The sequence below is a fragment of the Mirounga leonina genome, unplaced genomic scaffold (assembly GCF_011800145.1).
Source record: "Mirounga leonina isolate KUSES-001 unplaced genomic scaffold, KU_Mleo_1.0 Mir_115, whole genome shotgun sequence".
Classification (NCBI taxonomy): domain Eukaryota; kingdom Metazoa; phylum Chordata; class Mammalia; order Carnivora; family Phocidae; genus Mirounga; species Mirounga leonina.
This window is the reverse complement of record NW_023270268.1, coordinates 86,887,004-86,905,620: the sequence shown is the minus strand read 5'-3', so window position 1 is coordinate 86,905,620 and position 18,617 is coordinate 86,887,004. Positions and strand designations below refer to the sequence as shown.

At 45.3% G+C, this 18,617-nt stretch overlaps 1 protein-coding gene across 1 annotated transcript; it reads right to left on the bottom strand.

Annotated features, from left to right (window-relative positions):
- Window positions 1-780: 780 nt before the first annotated feature.
- Window positions 781-18,604, bottom strand: MUC13 (mucin 13, cell surface associated; the record flags this gene model as incomplete). Its single annotated transcript, XM_034990795.1, has 11 exons — window positions 781-795; window positions 1,272-1,470; window positions 3,486-3,570; window positions 5,071-5,108; window positions 5,777-5,909; window positions 6,224-6,349; window positions 7,071-7,234; window positions 10,220-10,275; window positions 14,054-14,160; window positions 15,052-15,174; window positions 18,520-18,604. Coding segments are annotated over 10 exons (1,116 nt in total), but the record flags the coding sequence as incomplete, so codon positions are not given.
- Between the last annotated feature and the right edge of the window lie 13 nt (window positions 18,605-18,617).

Below are 18,617 nucleotides of genomic sequence, written 5' to 3'. Positions count from 1 at the left end.
TTCTCTTTAGAGATTATGCTTGATGTAAAGCTCTCCCCCTAAGGAGGAAAGGAGGTTTGTAATGAGTCTGCTGGTTAAGGTTCACCTTGGGTGGGGCCAGCAGGCACTCCCATAGGACGCCCATTCTTGGCTGCTGCTGACTAGACCATGTGTCTGACCCAACATGGTGCTCCTGGTGCGAGTCAACCCCTTGTACACACACGAAACATTATTTAGACTTCCACGACTAAAGAAAACTTTATGTGCAAAATAAATCATGGGATTTCAAAATAGAAATAAGCCACGTTTTCCCAGAATGGTCATCATAGTGTGTTAAGATCCTCAGCGGGCGGTGTGCTCGCCGGGGGAAGTCTGCAGAAGTGAAATGGGCACAGAGAACGCGGAGTCTCTGCCCCTATCCTCAGCCCTCTCTGCCGCCCTCCGGCATCCTTTGCCTTCTTCATCCTCTTTATTTTTCCACTCTTCTGGTTACGCTTCCCCCCACCTCTCCCCCTTTCCCTTCCTCCCGTTCTCACTTCCTTAGGAAGTCATTTCTCTCCTTGCTGCTCTTTTAACCTCTCTCTTCTCTGGCCCCCTTTTCTCTTCCCTCATCACCTTCCTTCCTTCTAGCTCAGTCCCCTTGGCGCCCTTCCCCATCAAAGTTGCTTCTTAAAGATACATTCAAGACCACACTAAGCAATGCCGGCATGATTATCCAATACAAATCTAATGAATAGTCCTACCAAGGGAAATAAAATAGCACCAGCCTCACTTGCCTTATCTCTGTAGAAAACTGATTGGGTTATGCCTTGAGGCCTGGGGGGAGGAAAGGAGAGATTTGCCTTGATATGGTAAGGCTAGAAGGATCGGACAGAACCATGCTTACATCCAACAGTTCTCCCCAGGCCTGACCTGGGTCCTAGATCCTCAAACAGCCTGGGAATTGTCATTACAACGACTGGAGTCATATCCATGGAAGTTTATAATGTAAAGGGACCTTAAGGGCATCTAAATTGTTTTTCTTTTTTATAGCTGAGGAAATAGAAGGCCAGGGAAATTAAGTGATGTGTCTAAAGTCACATAGATGGTCAGTGTTAGGGACCCAAGTGGTGGCCATTTAACAATAGGAGGGAGCAAAAAACCAAAAAAACAATAGAAGGGGCATCCTTTAATCTTTCTCTTTTGATTGGAAAACAAAAACAAAGAAGCCTGCAGCCAGAACTTGAAGATCCAATGGCCGGGTCCCTGCTCTGCCCTGGGCATTCCACTCCCTCCCAAGCCCACTGACTCACCTAGTAGTCAGGGCGGGGCATGCTTCTCTGGTGTGCATAGGGATTCGGTGGCTGACTGGAGACATTTGCCCTGATTTTAGGGAAGATGCTCCCATCTGCTCCGAGATTGCTGAAGCCTGTCGTCTGCTGCAGTCTCAGGTTTTGAAAGTCATTCTCAATCAAGTTCTGTTCTTCAGTATTCTTGTTTTTGTTCCTTGGGCTATAAATGGTAACAAGAATTAGGATCTGACAATGGCAGAAAGTTCCTTGACGCAAATGTTAGTATTCTTTTAAAAAAATGTTTTCAAATTCTGAAATAATTTCAAATTTACATATAAGGTACAAACCAAAAAATTACACAGAGCTTCCATGCGTCCCTCACCGAGATGCCCCAACTGTTAACATTTCTGCACCATTAAGAGTAAGTGCTTAGCCCTGATGCCCCACTACCCATAATACTTCACTACTCCGTTCAGTGTACATTCCCTAAGTTTTAGGACAGTCTCCTCATAAGCTCTCCGTAACCATCAACACCAGAACATAAACACTGATCCAACACTGCCATCCAGTTCTGTTGGTCTATGCAAATTTTGCTAATAATGTTACTATTCTTAAGTGTGCTTTTGAGTTATATATGAAAATAATCATAGAAGTCAAAGAGAAAAGACGATCTGTGATATAATTTTTCATTCAAGCAAAGTCAATGTCTACAGAAGTACCTCAGCCAATAAAACAAGTTCAAGGTATAAAGATCTTACAAGGAGAAAAAGGCATTTCCCAGGGTCTGCTGTAGCCCCTCAAGGACCTCAAGTGTAAGTATTCAAGGCCCAGTAGAAGCACTTGGAGGTGAGGGAGGTACCCACCTCCGATGAATCCTGACAGTGACCCTTCCTGCCTTCTGGCCCACAGACCTGCCCCTGCAGTGCCCTGGACCGCTGGAGTGCAGACTGGACCGGCTGCATCTGTGCTGTCTACAATGCACTCCCAGGATGACTGTCTCCCACCGGAAATGTCATAAGGGAAGACCCACTCACCCTGTGACCCCAGTAGCCAGCCTAGCCTACAACAGAGTTCTCGCCTTTCGGGAGCACTCCTGTCTAAGGAGAGGAGGAGAGGAGCAGAGGAGAAGCTTCATTCCCTTTGAAATGGTCAAGAAATTGTAATTCTTGATGTGTTCCCAAGAATCAGAATCTGAGGCTGAACTAGGAGCAAACCCAGCTCTGCAGCAGGAAGCAGGAGCTGAGAAACATAGCTGTCGTGAGGTCACAAGGTTCCACACGCAGCCGCTGAGGATGCTGGAGACCCAAGACAGTTAGGCAATCCTCCTAAGGAAGGAGGAGACAGCCTTGCTCCAGAACAGAATGTTCTGGCCATCTTCCTAGAAAAGGGAAGGTCATACTTCTGGTTCTCAGCTTTGCATCCTTATAATAAAGGCTTTGGGGAAGAGTTAATATCAAACTGGAATAATAAAAAAGAAAGAAGAAACAAAATCTATTTATCCTCTCACATTATAGTGCGAAAATACCTATTCTGCCAAAATATAAGATATGAGTGAAATGTTACAAACAAGCAGCTTGTTTTTACCCAAGTGCATCCCCACTTGGCACATTTCAAATGGAATAGAGATAACAGTGTTCTCTCTCCCTGTTAATGGCGGGAACTTTATCATAAACCTTAACAATATATATATTTTTTAACACAAAGGGCACCTGAGTGGCTTAGTTGGTTAAGTGTCTGACTCTTGGTTTCAGTTTAGGTCATGATCTCAGGGTTGTGAGATCGAGCCCCAAGTCGGGCTCCATGCTCTTGGGATTCTTCCCTCTGTCTCCCCTCCCACCCCCCCGCATGTGCTCTCTCTAAAACAAGCAAAAACCAAAAACAACAACAACAACAACAAAACAAACTCACATGAAGGACACAAAATTATGTCTATACCATCATTTAAAAAGAAAAAAATCTGGAAAGATATATGCCAAAATGCTAGTTGCCTCAGGGTGGTAAGTTTTGTGAGTGGTTTTTTACTTGTGCTCCTTTACACATTTTTCTGTTTTCTTCATAATCACGAATGGCTTATATAAGCCAAAGCAAATTAAGGTAAGAGAAAAAGCCAACAGTGTTAGAGGGGTCTCGCCTCATCTCCCTTCTCTTGCCCCAGCAAGGCTAGGTATGTTTTGAACCTGGAGCGTGATGCCGGTGGTGCTAAGCCCTAGGGAAAGGGATACGTCCACTCCATACCTTGCTAAGAAGATCAGTGCAATCACCAGGCAAAGAATGAGGGCACCGCCAATGCTGCCCACGACAGTGAGGATCAGCTGAAATTCTGAAAAGGAAAAGCAGAGAGTAGGCACAGCCTCCCACAAGCAGCCCCCATTGCCTACTGCACAGGTACGTGTGTTCCCAGAGGTTCCTGGCTGTGAAGACAATCAGGTTGTGGTCCCCGCCCCCACCAGGGCCAGCTTGGGTGCCAGGCTGGGGGGGTACTGTGTCTTCAGAACCCAACCGGAAGAGGCTGCCTTGCCAGATAAAAGACCATAAACAACAGAGGCGGCCGTGATGGGGGGGTGGGCAGGGCCTTCCTGGGCTCTGCGGACGATGAGACATCAACGGAGGGGAGCATCCCATCCTAACCTCTGCTGCCTCTCCTGCCCACCACGTCTGACCTTGCAGATAAGCAGGGGGAGCGAGGCTGGAGTTAAATTTGTCACTAACAGAGGCTTCATGGAATCAGTGAGGGGAGAGCTCGTGGCGACCATTCTCTTCCTCTAGTCTGCTCTGGCTGGCGCTACCGAGCCTGGCCAATGTGGCTACGAGCTGGCCTGTGCGGACGGCACCCACGGCAGATTTCAAACACACAGTATGAGAAAAAACAAACCTAAAATTTCTCATGGAGAAACACTTACTGATGACATGCTGAAAAATATTTTTGATACATGAAGTGAAATAAAATGTTATTAAAATCAAGTTCACTTATTTCTCTTTAATAAATGTAGTTAGGATTTTTAAAATTTGAAATTAAATATGAAGCTCCATTACATTTCTATTGGACAGTGCTGTTCTAGAACCCTCTGTCTCAGATTTCTGCTCCATGACTGCCATAGAGGCCACCTCCAACCTGGATTCATAGGGGTGTAGACCATGTCTGCAAAGGGATTTGGTCCAAACCTCTCACTCTGTAGGTGTGCATGCTGAAAGCCCAGAAGGAAGGAAAGACTTAGCAAATCCAGCCTTGCAACGAAATACAACAGAAAGTGAGAGCATTTTTCATCACTAACTTTGTGGCTGCCTGAGAGGCCAACAGTAATGTTTCCTTCATCTCGGATCATCAGTCTTTAGTTCATTATGTAAAATTTAAAATGTAATATAATTAAAAATATAAAGTTAGTATTGTCCCAATCTGGTGGGGGTGGGGGGTGGGAGAGAACGAAAGCACCTGAACTTGCAACAACACATCACAAGCTAGTAAATGGCTCGGGGACCCGAAGACTTGAATATTTCAACGGTTTTTAGTTCTGCTCTCCCATGACCACAGACATTTTTGGAATATACTGGTCTTTTATCTTTGCTAGTGATGGAAAATGAACAGAATGTTAGGACGCCCAGAGCCCACCTCTTGGGCTGGGTCCTGTTATTTTCTATAACGGGGTGCGGCTGCCCAGGATCTGAAGGCAGGCATGGGACGGCATGACCCAGAATGCAAACTGCAGGCAGACTGTCTCGCTCTTTATGAAGGGAGCCAGAGACTTTGGAGTCCTGGGCAGAATTTTGAATGCGTTCCCTATTTCTCAGAAGCTTAATAACAAAGCAGAACTTTTATACTCACTGTCTTCACAGTTGACTCCGCTGTAGCCAAATGCACACCTAAAATACAATAATGGAAACCATGGTACAGTCTCTGCGGGGAACATGTCAGAGTTCCCACCCAACCGCCATGTCTTCCTTTCCATCTGCCTTCATTCTACCTGCCCCCCCTTCTCCTTCTCCTCTTTCTCTTTTCTTCCTTATGCTCCTATTCTTCCAGGTGAGCAACTTCCATGGAGCTCTGGAAGGCTGAAGAGGGGACACAATTCCAATTGGTCCCATTTCCTACTGACTGAACCCCCCATCCTCTGAGCTTCAGGAAGATCCAGCAATTCAAACTCAGCTGAAGCCCAGAGGCATGGAGCATTGCGGTGTGGGGGAGGGGGCCTCGGCTGCAAGGCCCCACGGCTCTGCCACCTAACTGCTGCCCTGTAAGTTGGGGCTTGTTACTTACGTTCTCTGAGCTTCACATTGCTCCCTGGCAAACGGGGAACTAATTCGTTCCTGACAGTGTTGCTGTGAGACATGTATTACCTAGCACGGTTCCTAGCACACAGAGAATGTTCAAGAACCATCAGTGCTGATGACGATGGTCTGATGGTGCTCTTATACCTACCAATGTATGGCAGCATTCCAACATCCTGACCCTAAACCCATGCGTGTATCTATACGTTCTATCCTTTGGCTAGCTCCCGTTGTGGTAAGATGAAAAAGGAACGACTTCTTACTCTTGACAGACCCCATGATCATCTTTCTTGTAGCCCGACAGGCACACACATTCAGGGTTCCCGCCGCTCTTATTCACTAAGCACTGCTCATTGTTGTCTGCATTGCAGGTGTCAGGACACTTTACAGCAGGAACTTCAAAAGAACATTTCTGAGTTATTTGCAAAAACAACCCCTTCAACCCCAAAGTGATATGTCACAGAACACCATTTTTTAATATTGCTTTCTCTGGGTCAAGTGGGGGGCTGCCTGGCTGCGCGCACGGCACGCTTTCTGCGAAGATGCGCACGGGCTGCCTCGCCAGGTTCGCGTGTCTAAAGCCCAAATCCACCCCCCTCAGACTCTGGAATGCACATGGAACCGTGAGCAGTAAAGCTTGTATTTTGCAAATGAAAAAGGAGAGAAGGTAGGCATTGCGAAGAACGCTTAACAAGCAAGTGAACACTCACCAACACACAAAGGGACCTGGGGGTTAGGTCTTTCCATCCCCTGCTTGCATTTACACAGCAAACCATCGCTACAGTTGTCTTGCTCATTTTCCTTTTCACAACCATAATAATCACACAGAGTTTGAGCTGAGAGGCACAAACAATTCAGAAATACGGTCAGTGAGACAATAGGGAGAGGAATTAGGTCAGTGCGATAAATAAATGGTTGTTGTTTTAGGCCACTAAGCTTGGGGGTGGTTTGTAACACAGCAAGAGTGAATCGTTCCAGCTGTGCCGGGGGGCTGGCGGGTCAGCCTAAAGGGGAAACAGGGCAAGGAAGGCTTTCTGGGATCATCTGGAAGCTACAGCTTGGTATAAAGCCTTCTTGTTTCTCCTTTCTTCCTACCTTCCCACCTTCCAAAGAGAGGAGCAAACTGGTCAGTGTGATGACATGGGGGGGGGGGGGGGGGGGGGGATGGCTGGAAAGGAGTAGAACCAAGCAAGGGAGGAGAGGGAGGAAGAATGCCTGGTTCACTGGAACTGGGCCCATCTGTGGATTCAAGTCTCCTGCTCTTCTTGCCCCCTTCTCACAGAGAACGGAAATGTTTACAAAAAGGTAGGTCTTCGGGTGCCTGGGTGGCTCAGTTGGTTAAGCGACTGCCTTCGGCTCAGGTCACGATCCTGGAGTCCCGCATCAGGCTCCCTGCTCGGCAGGGAGTCTGCTTCTCCCTCTGACCCTCCCCCTCTCATGCTCTCTCTCTCTCTCTCTCATTCTCTCTCTCAAATAAATAAATAAAATCTTTAAGCAATAATAAAAAAAAAAGGTAGGTCTTCAAGGGAACTTCGAAGAAAAGTATTGAATGCTTACAATTATATCCTGTAAAGTCACCCTTGCTGCTTTGAATTGCTTTGGAAATTGACGCAGACACAGTCTTCTCACTTTCTTTTGTAGTTTCTGCGAAGATGTTTAGGACGTCCACCACAGCAGCATTGTCCCCAGCACGCACTGCTGATCTTGCCGAAGGAGAGGTGCTGAAAATGAAAGGAATCCATCGCTTGATGAACTGAACCGAAGGATCCACAGACTGGTCTTCAGAACCTCCCACACTCCTGTCTCCTCTAGTCCTGACCCACTGTCCTACATCCACAACTGGGGCCCAAATACGGGGGGCCTGGAGGTGCAGTAAGATGGTGGTTTATAGGCCCAGAGATCTAGCTCTCTTCGATGTGTGCTCAGAGGCCATCTCTAGCTAAACAATGCCCTGTTGGAGGATATTTTTTTTTTAAGATTTTATTTATTTATTTAATTGACAGAGAGAGAGAGAGCGCGAGAGAGGGAACACAAGCAGGGGGAGTGGGAGTGGGAGAAGCAGGCTTCCCGCAGAGCAAGGAGCCCGATGCGGGGCTCGATCCCAGGACCCTGGGGTCATGACCTGAGCCGAAGCTCAATCAACTGAGCCACCCAGGCGCCCCCCTGTTGGAGAATATTGAGAAAAGTTGTGGACAATCCTTTTTAGGAGCTAGAAGCCTGGAGCTAACCAGAAGTAGAACAGGTAACATCTGAAACTAAGTTGTCCCTTTCTGTAGAAAATCAAGAGTAGGTCTCTTGCTGAGCTTGTACACGTGATACACTGAAATAAGGAGAGTGGGGTGTAGGGAGCATGAGCGAAGACCACTACCTCAGAGCCCCAGATACTGAGTGCCTGCGCCCCAAGAACCGCTGTGCCAAGTTCTAATTCTTCCACTGTCCGAGAGGAATCAAGTGATACAACCACTAAAAGAGACGGGGGGGAAAAAGGACTTTCAAAAACTCCTTCCCTCTCCAACCTATGGCTGTGTGTCTTCAAGACTCATGACTTTTGAAGAAACATCAGAAGCTTGGAAACATAGCCCAACCCGCTTAGGAAATGTTTACAGCCATGTTAGTTCTTCAGAACTATCGAGAAAATCCAAAATCCAAAATCAGAACCAAATTCTGTTTTTTAGGAACGGTCACCACAAAGGAGTGCAAAAAACAAAATGGGCTTCAGATTCTAGCTGAAAATGATTCATTCACGATAGGATTTAGAGGTGGCCATAGAATATACAGGGCAGTGAGCAAAGGATATTTGATACAAGTCATTTGATAAAGAGATCAGTTGAAAAATGACCAGAAATCTCTGGTATCATTTTGCAGCAGGGTCTAGGAAAGAAAAGCCATCACAATTCATTCATTCAAAGAACCTACTAGCGCACACTCTAATTTAGGGGGCAAAATCTTACAATGAAAGGAACAATGGAACCACTGCATATTTAATAACAGAACGGCATAGCATAAATGGTCAGAGCAGTAGCCTTGGTGCTAAGAGGCCTGAGATCTAGACCCAAGATGGCCACCACCTTTTGTGGACCAAGACTAGTCACAGCTTCCCTGAGCCTGAGTCTCCTCCTCTTTCCTAAGAGAGATTTGCAAGAGAAATTCTGAAGATCCTTCCAATTCCAACGTGGATGCTGTAGAGAAAGAGCTCAGGGAGCAGAGGAGAGAGCACCGGACTGGAGCCGAAGAAATGGCTTTCTAGGTGAGAGAGGGCCCTGCACACCCCCTGAGGTGCCCGAGCTGGTTCGTCTCTAACACTGAGCTCACAAGTAGAAGAACGCTCCTGGCTCCCTTTCAGTAAGTCCTTAAAAAGCAAACATATGCCACAGTATCGGGGAACACGCCCCCCCTCCCCGGGACCAGCTCTCCATCACACTTGCAAGGTTCCCTGTTGGGGAAGGGACACAGACAGGAACTGCTACGTGTTGAAATCGACTATGCGCCAGTCACTCTGTGTGGGTCATCTTTCACATGGTATCCCACTTACTCCTCCTGAGGTTCCAGGAAGTCAATCAGATCATCCCAGCAATGCAGATGACATGAGAGGTTGAAACACCTGCCCAGTCACACAGCAGGAAAAGTGCCAAGGCCAGGAATGAAGTACAGATGTGGCTGACGCCACCACAGCTCACGGATCCTGTCTTTATCCAGTCATCCCTGATGCACGAACTCCCTGCTGTCCACTAAACCAAACCTAAAACATGCCCTGAAACAATGCAGAGCACTTAGCAGCAGTCTGCTGTGTACCTACGTCCAGCTTCAGGGCCTCTGCCTGCTGCTTGCCCTTGCCATGTGAGCCCCATGCCTCCCATTAGGCTGCCTGCTGGCCTCCTGGCTACCAACCACAGAGGCCCCTTGTTCACCGCCAAGCTCAAAACTCCCCACTTTTATAGGTCTCCTCTGAATTTGTATGTATCAAATATGTATACTGTGTCTTATTTCACAAAGGATTTGACAAAGCTCATAAAGACAGATGCAACAGTAAAACCATAAAACATAACCACATTAGGGCTGCTTTCTCTGTACAACTCCATTCATCCTAGAACATTCTTTCCCTGGCCTGCAGCGCATGTGTATTAATATGCTTCAGAGAAGGCCACCATGGAATCAGCAATTTCTTGAGACTCCTCTGCCTCTTTGGGTCCCCAAATAAGCATCCAACACCAGTCATTGCATATTGATACATTCAATAACTGCTTGTTCTTCCTGCAGAAAAGAGCTCACTGCTGGCCCTTCAGTAGCCAGGTATGTGATTGGGATATTCCTGTCTCCCTCACTCCCTCCCCTGCCTTGAGAAAAGAGATGACCGTGAGCCATTCATTCTCTCCCTGCCCTCTGGAGTGCACATTCTAGGGCTTGACCAGGTGTGGTTTTAGCCAAGGAATGAAACCAAACAAACTGATCAGGGCGATACCCTGGGCCACATGTACAAGTTGCTGAGGAGCCAATCACAGACAGCATCTTGCTGCCCCAAGCGCCCGCCTGCCCATCCAGGCCAGGGTCAGTGTGACATGGAAAGCAGAGCCCTCTCTAGCACTCAGACTGACCACCTCTGCTTGTGACTTGCCACTGGAGGGCCTTAGATAACTCAAGAGAAGACCAGAAGTTAGGCAGACACACACCTGCCTCCGAAGTATCCCATCGGTCCATAGCAAACTTACCTTACTTTATCAATTACAGTCTGTCCGTAATCAGAATTGCCAAATGCGTCCTTAAACTGTGGAGGAGGAGAACAGATTTAATAACTACCACAAAGAGGGGGAAAATGTGATACTGTATCTGAGTTTTCACACAAACACATTTCTAACCTCATTTGTATAAATACACGTGGCTCATCACAGCAATTTGTCCCCATTTGATTTTTGTTCTAAAATAATACGATTCTGGGGCACCTGGGTGGCTCAGTTGGTTAAGCGACTGCCTTCGGCTCAGGTCATGATCCTGGAGTCCCTGGATCGAGTCCCGCATCGGGCTCCCTGCTCAACGGGGGGTCTGCTTCTCCCTCTGACCCTCCCCCCTCTCATGTGCTCTCTCTCATTCTCTCTCTCTCAAATAAATAAATAAAATCTTAAAAAATAAATAAATAAATAAATAAATAAAATAATACGATTCTGCTATGTCAGAGTTATCCAGGAAAAATACCTAAGGCACCCAGCCAAATTAACGATCATACTTTTAAAAATAAGGTGACTAACTTACTCAGTTCGTGTTTTCAAAGTCCCCGTGAAGTTTTGCATATTTGGTTTGCACGTTTGTTAGACTTCTCTATAAGCATGCTTCGTGCACTCATCAATTCTCCCAGGGAACACTTACTTACTTGCCCACCTTGCCAAGCATCATGCCAGAAACAAACGGTGGAGACAGGCGGGTCCTGCCCTGTGATGAGTCAGGGGACTACACCATGAAGTGGGGAGAGGTGAGCGCCATAGGGCAACACAATCTACCACAGAAATTCAAAGACACTCTCTTCCAGTTGCCGAGAACGAGGGAGGGCTTCATAAAGGAGACCACCCTTAAAGCATTTTTGGAATCGGTGCCAGGATGGGGAGAGGAGGAAGGAGCCTATACACAAATGTTCAGAAGCAGCGTGCCTCAGAAGGGAGAAGGCTGAACTGGGAAGAATACCTGAAGTCAAATTTCTCCATGTCAGCTTTTGCATAGTGGCTTTGAACTTCGCCTTTCTCCTCAGAAACCTGGAGAAAGCAATAAATTCCTACCGCATAGGGCTATAATGTTGTCAAACGAGATGGAATATATGACACATGGCTTTGGGAGCTGGACGGGGCTCTAAGAACGGGTACATCTTACTAGGCAGAATTGTGTTGAGAGCAGACAACTCTAGATACTCGCAGAGAAGGGGCCAGAGATAAAGCTGGAACTTCTGGCACGGGTGAGGTGGAGGTGGGGTGAGGGTCCCAATGAGGATATAAGTTCATTGATGCCAAGAATGGGGGTTTGTTTTCTCTTTCTGATGACATAACATCCCCCCACCCCCACCCCACAGCACTCAGTACAGGGCAATCCCCAGGAAATGTCCTACAGACACTGGCTGACTGATGACTGAACAAATTAAATGTGAAAGACATGACCTTGGACATGTCTTCCCCTCTGTGGGCCCCAACTTCCGTATTTTATTATATGAGCATTGAACTGAGTTGGTGCAACCTTTTCATAATCCATGACTTTTTATTATTTTTCTCCTCATGGCGATTCAATGCTTTAAAGATCATGGCAACCAATGTCATTTTAGAAAAGATGTTATTTCTCTTTTATTCTAGTCAAATTCAAATAAATTTGATGCTCTAATTCATCTGGGTAGCCTTATATCCATAATACATCTACATGCCTTTTAATTCTTTTAAATGCTAGGAATAGCTGGTATTTCTGTAAACCATCAGAGGCCTGGCAGTTTACTTAGGACAAGTTCACTGGATGACCTCCAAGGTCCCTCTCATTTACCTACTGACCATTGCCCATTTAATTTTCTTATTCCCAAAGAAGAGAGATTACAAAATTGGCATCTGGCATAGGAGATTTTTTTTTTTTTTTTTTTTTAATCTTCCAGGTCACCCTTGAGGATGTTGGGATATACATGTCTCAAATTGAAGGGCTGTTAAGTCCGGACAAGAAGGCAGGAGCCATCCAAACAGGCCTGCCAGGACTCTATGCACAACACAGCCAGCAGGTGAGGAGGCGTTTGAGAAGCAGCTTTGTGGTCAGGCAGGTCTGAGTTCAAATGCCCACCTCCTCACTCATCAGCTGGGTGACCTGCGGTCAGTTACTTAACCTTCCTGATCCTTGGTAGCCTCATCAGCAAAACAGCACCGTAGTACCATCTTCCCCACTGGGCTGTTTTCAGAATTTGAAATATTACACATAAAATGCCAGGCACATACGCAACAGGGAAACTCCAAATCCCTCTGCAGACTGTCCATTTGGATCCAGCTGGGTAGAAAATGGACCCTGCGAGACGTCGCAGGGCCTGAGCTAGAACTACCCCGGCTACAAAGTCTGCTAAGGGGACCTTGAAGAAAGTCAACTGTCTTTTTTTTTTTTTTTGTCTCTGGGGAGTCGCAAAAGAGTTCTGGCATATCCTCTTCAGAAGAAAAGCTTCCCGGAAATTAGAAGAATGCTCCATCCCCTCCCTGGTCCCTCTGAAATTATCAAGACCTAACTGAGATCAAGTCTTAAAATTGGTATCTGAAAGGCATAGGCGTGTAGCAGGAGGGGTCTTTTGGACACCCATACCCACAGCAAGCTTGGGGGGATGTAGTGGTCACTGCTCAGTAAAGCCACGAGACAACGGAGGGGTTCCCTGGAAATAGGAACACATTGATGTTGCTATCCTCAACGTACTGAATATCATCCAAGTGGGCCAATTGGAATGTAGGTCCAGGATAAGAGGTAAGTCATGGCCAGCTGGTCCATCATGCTTAGATGTTATGACAAGGGGCCAAGGCCAAGGCCGGGTTACTAAAGCCACGGTTTTTATCCTAGCAGCACCAGGCACGGGCTGTTTGGTCATGAGCACCAGCGCTCTCTGTGCTATCTGTAAATCATTCAGACAATGATGTTTTATGTTCTACTAATTCTGCTAGCAAAACTCTTTTGTAATAAAATAATTCTGAATTGAAAGATACAGTCTTCAATGTCTTCTTTAGTTCTTAAAAGTGTTTCTACACTTATGGTTCTAAGACATATTTACAGTCTACTGTTTTTTCCCTTTAAAATTAAACTTTCAGAAACATTGGCTCTATGTCCTCTATATGCTCTTTCAGATCTAACATCTGTGGTTCCAGAATGGAGATTTCCATCCCTTTTCATGTTGACACATTCACTCACAATAATCAAAATGAAATGAAGCTATTGTTCATTTTGACATTTTTAATAGTGGAGAAAAGTAACAGATATTCAAAAAAAAAAAAAAAGCCAGACTGGTATAGAAATGTATGCAAATTTGATCGTAAAAAGGAAAAAAAAATCTTTTCAATTCTATGAAAATAATTTTATTTTAAAACATCATATATTTATGTGTCCATTTAAAAATATTGTAGGGACACCTGGGTGGTTCAGTCGGTTAAACTTCCGACTCTTGATTTCAGCTCAGGTCTTGACCTCCGGGTCATGAGTTCAAGCCCCACGTTGGGCTCCACGCTGGGCATGGCTACTTAAAAAAAAAATTCTAATAGCTTCTGTATCAGTGGGTATGGCATGGCTGGAGCAAGCTTCTAAAGGCCCTCTGCCATGCTGGGTGTTACCCATCAAGGTGCAGGATCATGGGGAGGCCCAAGGGTCCCAGAGGAGGGGCCTGGGCAACCAAGCACCAAGGGGGTTAGGACAGCTGCAATTTACCAACCAGTAAGGATGCCTTTCACTATTTTAGCAACTGGAATAGCTGAACCAGTGTGTACTACCTGAACACCAGTCCTCCATGCTGCAAGAAAGTGTTAGAATGAAGAACACTTATATAGGAAGAAAGGTTGGAAAATACTTACAAAATCAGTAATTTGAATATGTAATTTTTGATAGGCCACAGAATTTTCATCTCCCAAACCAGATACTTCTGATAGTTTTACTGTAATATTTCCAGGGAATAACTTTCCTGAAATTCAAGCAGAATCTTTTTATAATATTTAATGTAAAGAGGGTTAATTTCCATTTTGTTTAAAATATAGATTATTCTTAAAAATTCTAAACATTATGATATTATAGGAAGTCTGGAAAGATGAAAAATGTGACCCAAAATTCCATCCAACCCAACACAACCATTTTTGTTTTGGTGTATTTCTCCTAGTTCTTCTCTTCCATGCATAGTTTACATTGTCATAATGCCATGAGTCTTTTTTATCTGTTACATAATAAGCATTTTTCCAAGTAATTACCTAGTCTTCATTTCTATCTATCTATCTATCTATCTATCTATCTATCTATCTATCTATCTATTTGAGTAGGCTCCACGCCCAATGTGGGGCTTGAATTCATGACCCTGAGATCAAGAATTGCATCTCTACCGACTGAGCCGGGTGTCCTCCCCATAACTATTATTTTTTCTTTAAATAACTATTACTTTTAGAGGCTGCATAATACTCTATGAAAAATGTGTTATCTTCATTGATAGTCATTTTTTGGTTTTCACGCTCTTGATTATTTAAAAGTAAAAAAGTTTGCAGCAAACATCTTTATGCACAAACCTTTCTATTATTTGGGGTCATTTACTTAGATCCCCAGAAATGAGATTATTAGTGCTGAAATATGAACACCTGTTAGGCTTTTGGAATACCCCTGTGGTCCCTCTAGTTTCCACTGAGATAAAGCAGGAGCCTTTGTTGCCTATAAATTATCTTCTACCTCTACTAAACCAACGGAGTCACCCAGGTGCCCCAAATCCTCTACCTCTACCATTCTGGAGGCTCTTTTTTGACATTACTTTGCATTTTCTGTTCTACTTTAGGTCTGAAATGCAGCTCTGCAGGGTTCATCCCTTGTAACTCACCTTTTTTGCATGTGGAAGAGTTATAGTAATATCCTAATGTACACAGGCAAAAATGGATATCATTCAGGATAACACATGAAGAACCACCTTCACAGGGAGCTCCTTGGCAAGGATTGCTGGGAACTGAGAGAGAGGAAAAAGATATTAAAAATCCACAGAATGACAACAGATGACACTGAGAAACATACTTTAAAATCTTCATGCCTCCCTCCTGGGCACGTTCTAGTCTTTGGTTGAAGAGCATATGCCTCTACAGAGTCTGTTGTGGAAATTCTGGAGCCAGGTGCTTATCAACAGTAAAGGCAGAGGTTGGTGGGTAAGAGTCTGCTCAGAGAGATAGCCGTCTCCTAATTCCATCTTCAGCATCTTTGGATCACAAGGATCCTTGAGAACCTTGATCTCTGGTCCTCTAACACCAGGTAGGGCTTCCTAGTACCATTTGAAAGAGAGCGTCCTATTTTTCTAGGGAATTATGAGTAACTGTCTTACAGGGACAGGCAGGAAGCCCCCAATAGAAAGGAGGTATTTTTGGGGGGTTAGCATACAAGGCATACAGATACAAGAAGGAAAGGGATGGTAAGGGACCCTGCAGATAGAAAGTTTGCAGAGGAAGTGATGAGGGCACACTCCACCCCCTGGCTTTCTGAATGGATGACTTGAATGGATGGTGAGAATTATATTGCAATGGTTTCTCCATCACTGGTTGGTGCTCTCAGACCAGGCATCTTTCCTCTCTCTGGAGAAGTGGTAGGACTGGGGAGTGGAGTTAGGTCAAAGGAAAATGGTTGTCTTGGCTGGCCATTTTCTCCATCTCTGTCAAATGAAATGATTCTGGGCTTTGATTTCAGAAAAGATGGAGTGACTGATCAAGAGGTGTTAATGTTCTTATGAACCTATAGGTAGGAACTGTTGATTTTTTTAAAAGCTATATATAAGGTACAATGTGTCAAGCATCCTCCCTTTTGTGATTAAATGAGGAGAATATGCACAAACATACAAATATGTATGCTTGTATTTGCACACATTCCTCTGGAGATAGATATGAGAAACTGGCTATAAAAGTTGCCTCTGGGGAAGGGAACAGGAGTCTGGGTCCTAGGGGTGTAGGATAGGAGGGAGATTTAGTGCTTACTGAATATACTTTTGCCCTGTTTAAGCTTCTTTCCTTCCATAACTGTGGGTCTAATGTACTTTTATTTAAAAAAAAAATTCAAAAATAAAATAGGGCTGATGAGGATACGGAGTAACAGGAATGCTCATACTGGTGGGAAAACCAAATGGTACAGCCACGTTAGAAGACAGTCTGGCAGTTTCTTACAAAACCACACACACTCTTACCATAGGATCCAGCAAGCGCACTCCTTGGTATTTACCCAAAGGAGCTGAAAACATGTGCATTCAAAACCTGCACAGGAATATTTATGGCAGCTTTATTCATAATTGCCAAAACTTAGAAGCAACCAAGATGTTCTTCAGTAGGTGATATGGATAAAACCATGGTACATTCAGACAGTGGATTATTATTCAGAATTAAAAAGAAATGAGCCATCAAGCCATGAAGAGGTATGGAGGAATCTTAAATGTATATACTGAGTGAAAGGAGCCAACCTGGAAAGACTAACATATGAATCCAACTACATGACATTCTGGAAAGACAAAACCATGGCAATAGTGAAAAATCACTGGTTGCCAGGAGTGGGGGGTGGGTAGGGGATGAATAAGCAGAGCACAGTCAATTGGTAGAGCAGTGAAAGTATTCTATGATACCGTATAATGGATGCATGTCATTATACATTTGTCCAAACCCACAGAATGTGCAGCAGCAATGGGGAGCCTTAGCGTAGCCTGTGGACCTTGGGTGATGATGCTGTGTCAGTGAAGGTTCATCAGTTGTCACAATGTACCCTCTGGTGAGGGATGTTGATAATTGGGAGGCTAGCCACAGCTGTAAGTAAGCAAGGATGGTTTGGAAAATCCCAGGGAAGACACTGAGTCAACTCTACTCAGGATACACCACACAAGTAACTCCTGGTAGGCTTTCTCTCCCGCAGTGAAGGACAGACCTGCCCGCTGGTTCTGTGTGCCAGGAATAAAGGCACAAGATAGTACAGCTGGAAGGGATTTTGGTGCCTATTTAGTTCAGTCACATTATTACGGCCGGGGAAGTTGAAGCCAAGAGAGAAGTGACTTGCCCCCTCCCCACAGTGAGCTAGTGGTCGGGCCAGAACACAAGGCGGCTGCCTGCCTTACTCTGGGAGAATGTCTGGGGAAGCAGGAATGGCTTAGAAAAGCTCTCTTTCCTGACTCCAGTAGAGCTGGCTGTGCAGCTGGGCCCCAGGTGGCCTAGCCTTCAGAGTGGGCCCTTCAAACATGAAAGCAGACTGGGACCCAGGTGTTCTGTACAGGCTCTGGCTCCACTTGCTTAATCATCCATCTCTTAGATCTGTCAAAGAACATGGGGGGAAACCAGAAGAAGTCAGTGTAGGGGGACATCAGCTTGCTCTTTGACCTTGGGCAAGTTGCTACCCTTGCTGGGCCTCAGTTTCCCTGAAAATGACAGGGTTTATGTAGACCCTTCAAGCCTAGATCTGAGGATTATTTTAGACCAGGGGTTGGGAAACTATGACTCAAATCTGGCTAGTCTTCAGTTTTTGTAAATAGCGTTTTACTGGTATACCGCCAGGCTCATTCCTGTGTATATTGACCATGACTGCTTTCATGTCAAAATGGCAGAGGGGAGTAATCACAACAGAACCCCTATTGTGGCCCGCAAAACCTAAAATATTTATTAGTTTGCCTTTACCGATAAAGTTGGCTGACCCCTATTCTAGACCAAACTTTGGGAAATGAGGCAAGTGGTTTCAATAATTTTGGCTTGAGGTCAATTGCCATCTCTTAGTATTCCCGAAACATGTCCTTTGGACAACGGCCCCCCTCCATGTCTAGGACTGTTTGAGCACTGCTGCTGTTTGGCTCTTTATCCCTCAGGCTCAAATTCCATGAATTAACTCCAACTCCAAACTGTGATCGGCCAGCATCGTAATGTTCCATTTTTCACTAACATTGTTAAGGAGTCAGGGCAGAACTGACTCCTTCCTTAGGTAGATCAGTGAGCTAGACCAGTGGGGCTGGCGAGACAGCGCTCGTTTGGACCTCAGAGAAGCTGAAACGATTTCTAAAAATCCCCTGGAGAGGTAGCCTGCATGATGTCCACATTCATAAAAACATTCCACATCTAGCTTGAAGTGGCACAGGTGGGAAGGAAAGGAGAACAGAATGAAACCATGGGTTATCTTTTAGGGTCTCTGCCATCACTACTAGCCTTTGTGACTCAGTTTTTTAATTCCAGGGGTTCATAGTCAAAGAAACCTTGGGTGTTTTGATACCCACTTCCCTCCGCCAGCAGAACACACTTACCTACCATCCTCCACAACGCCCTGACTCTTTGAGGGAAGGAATCGCTCTTACCTGTGGGACGGGAGTTTGTGGTGCTGAACTTGGACGAAGTGACCTTGCCAGAAGTCACTGGAGTAACAGCCTCTGAGGAATTAGTTTGCGTGATTGGG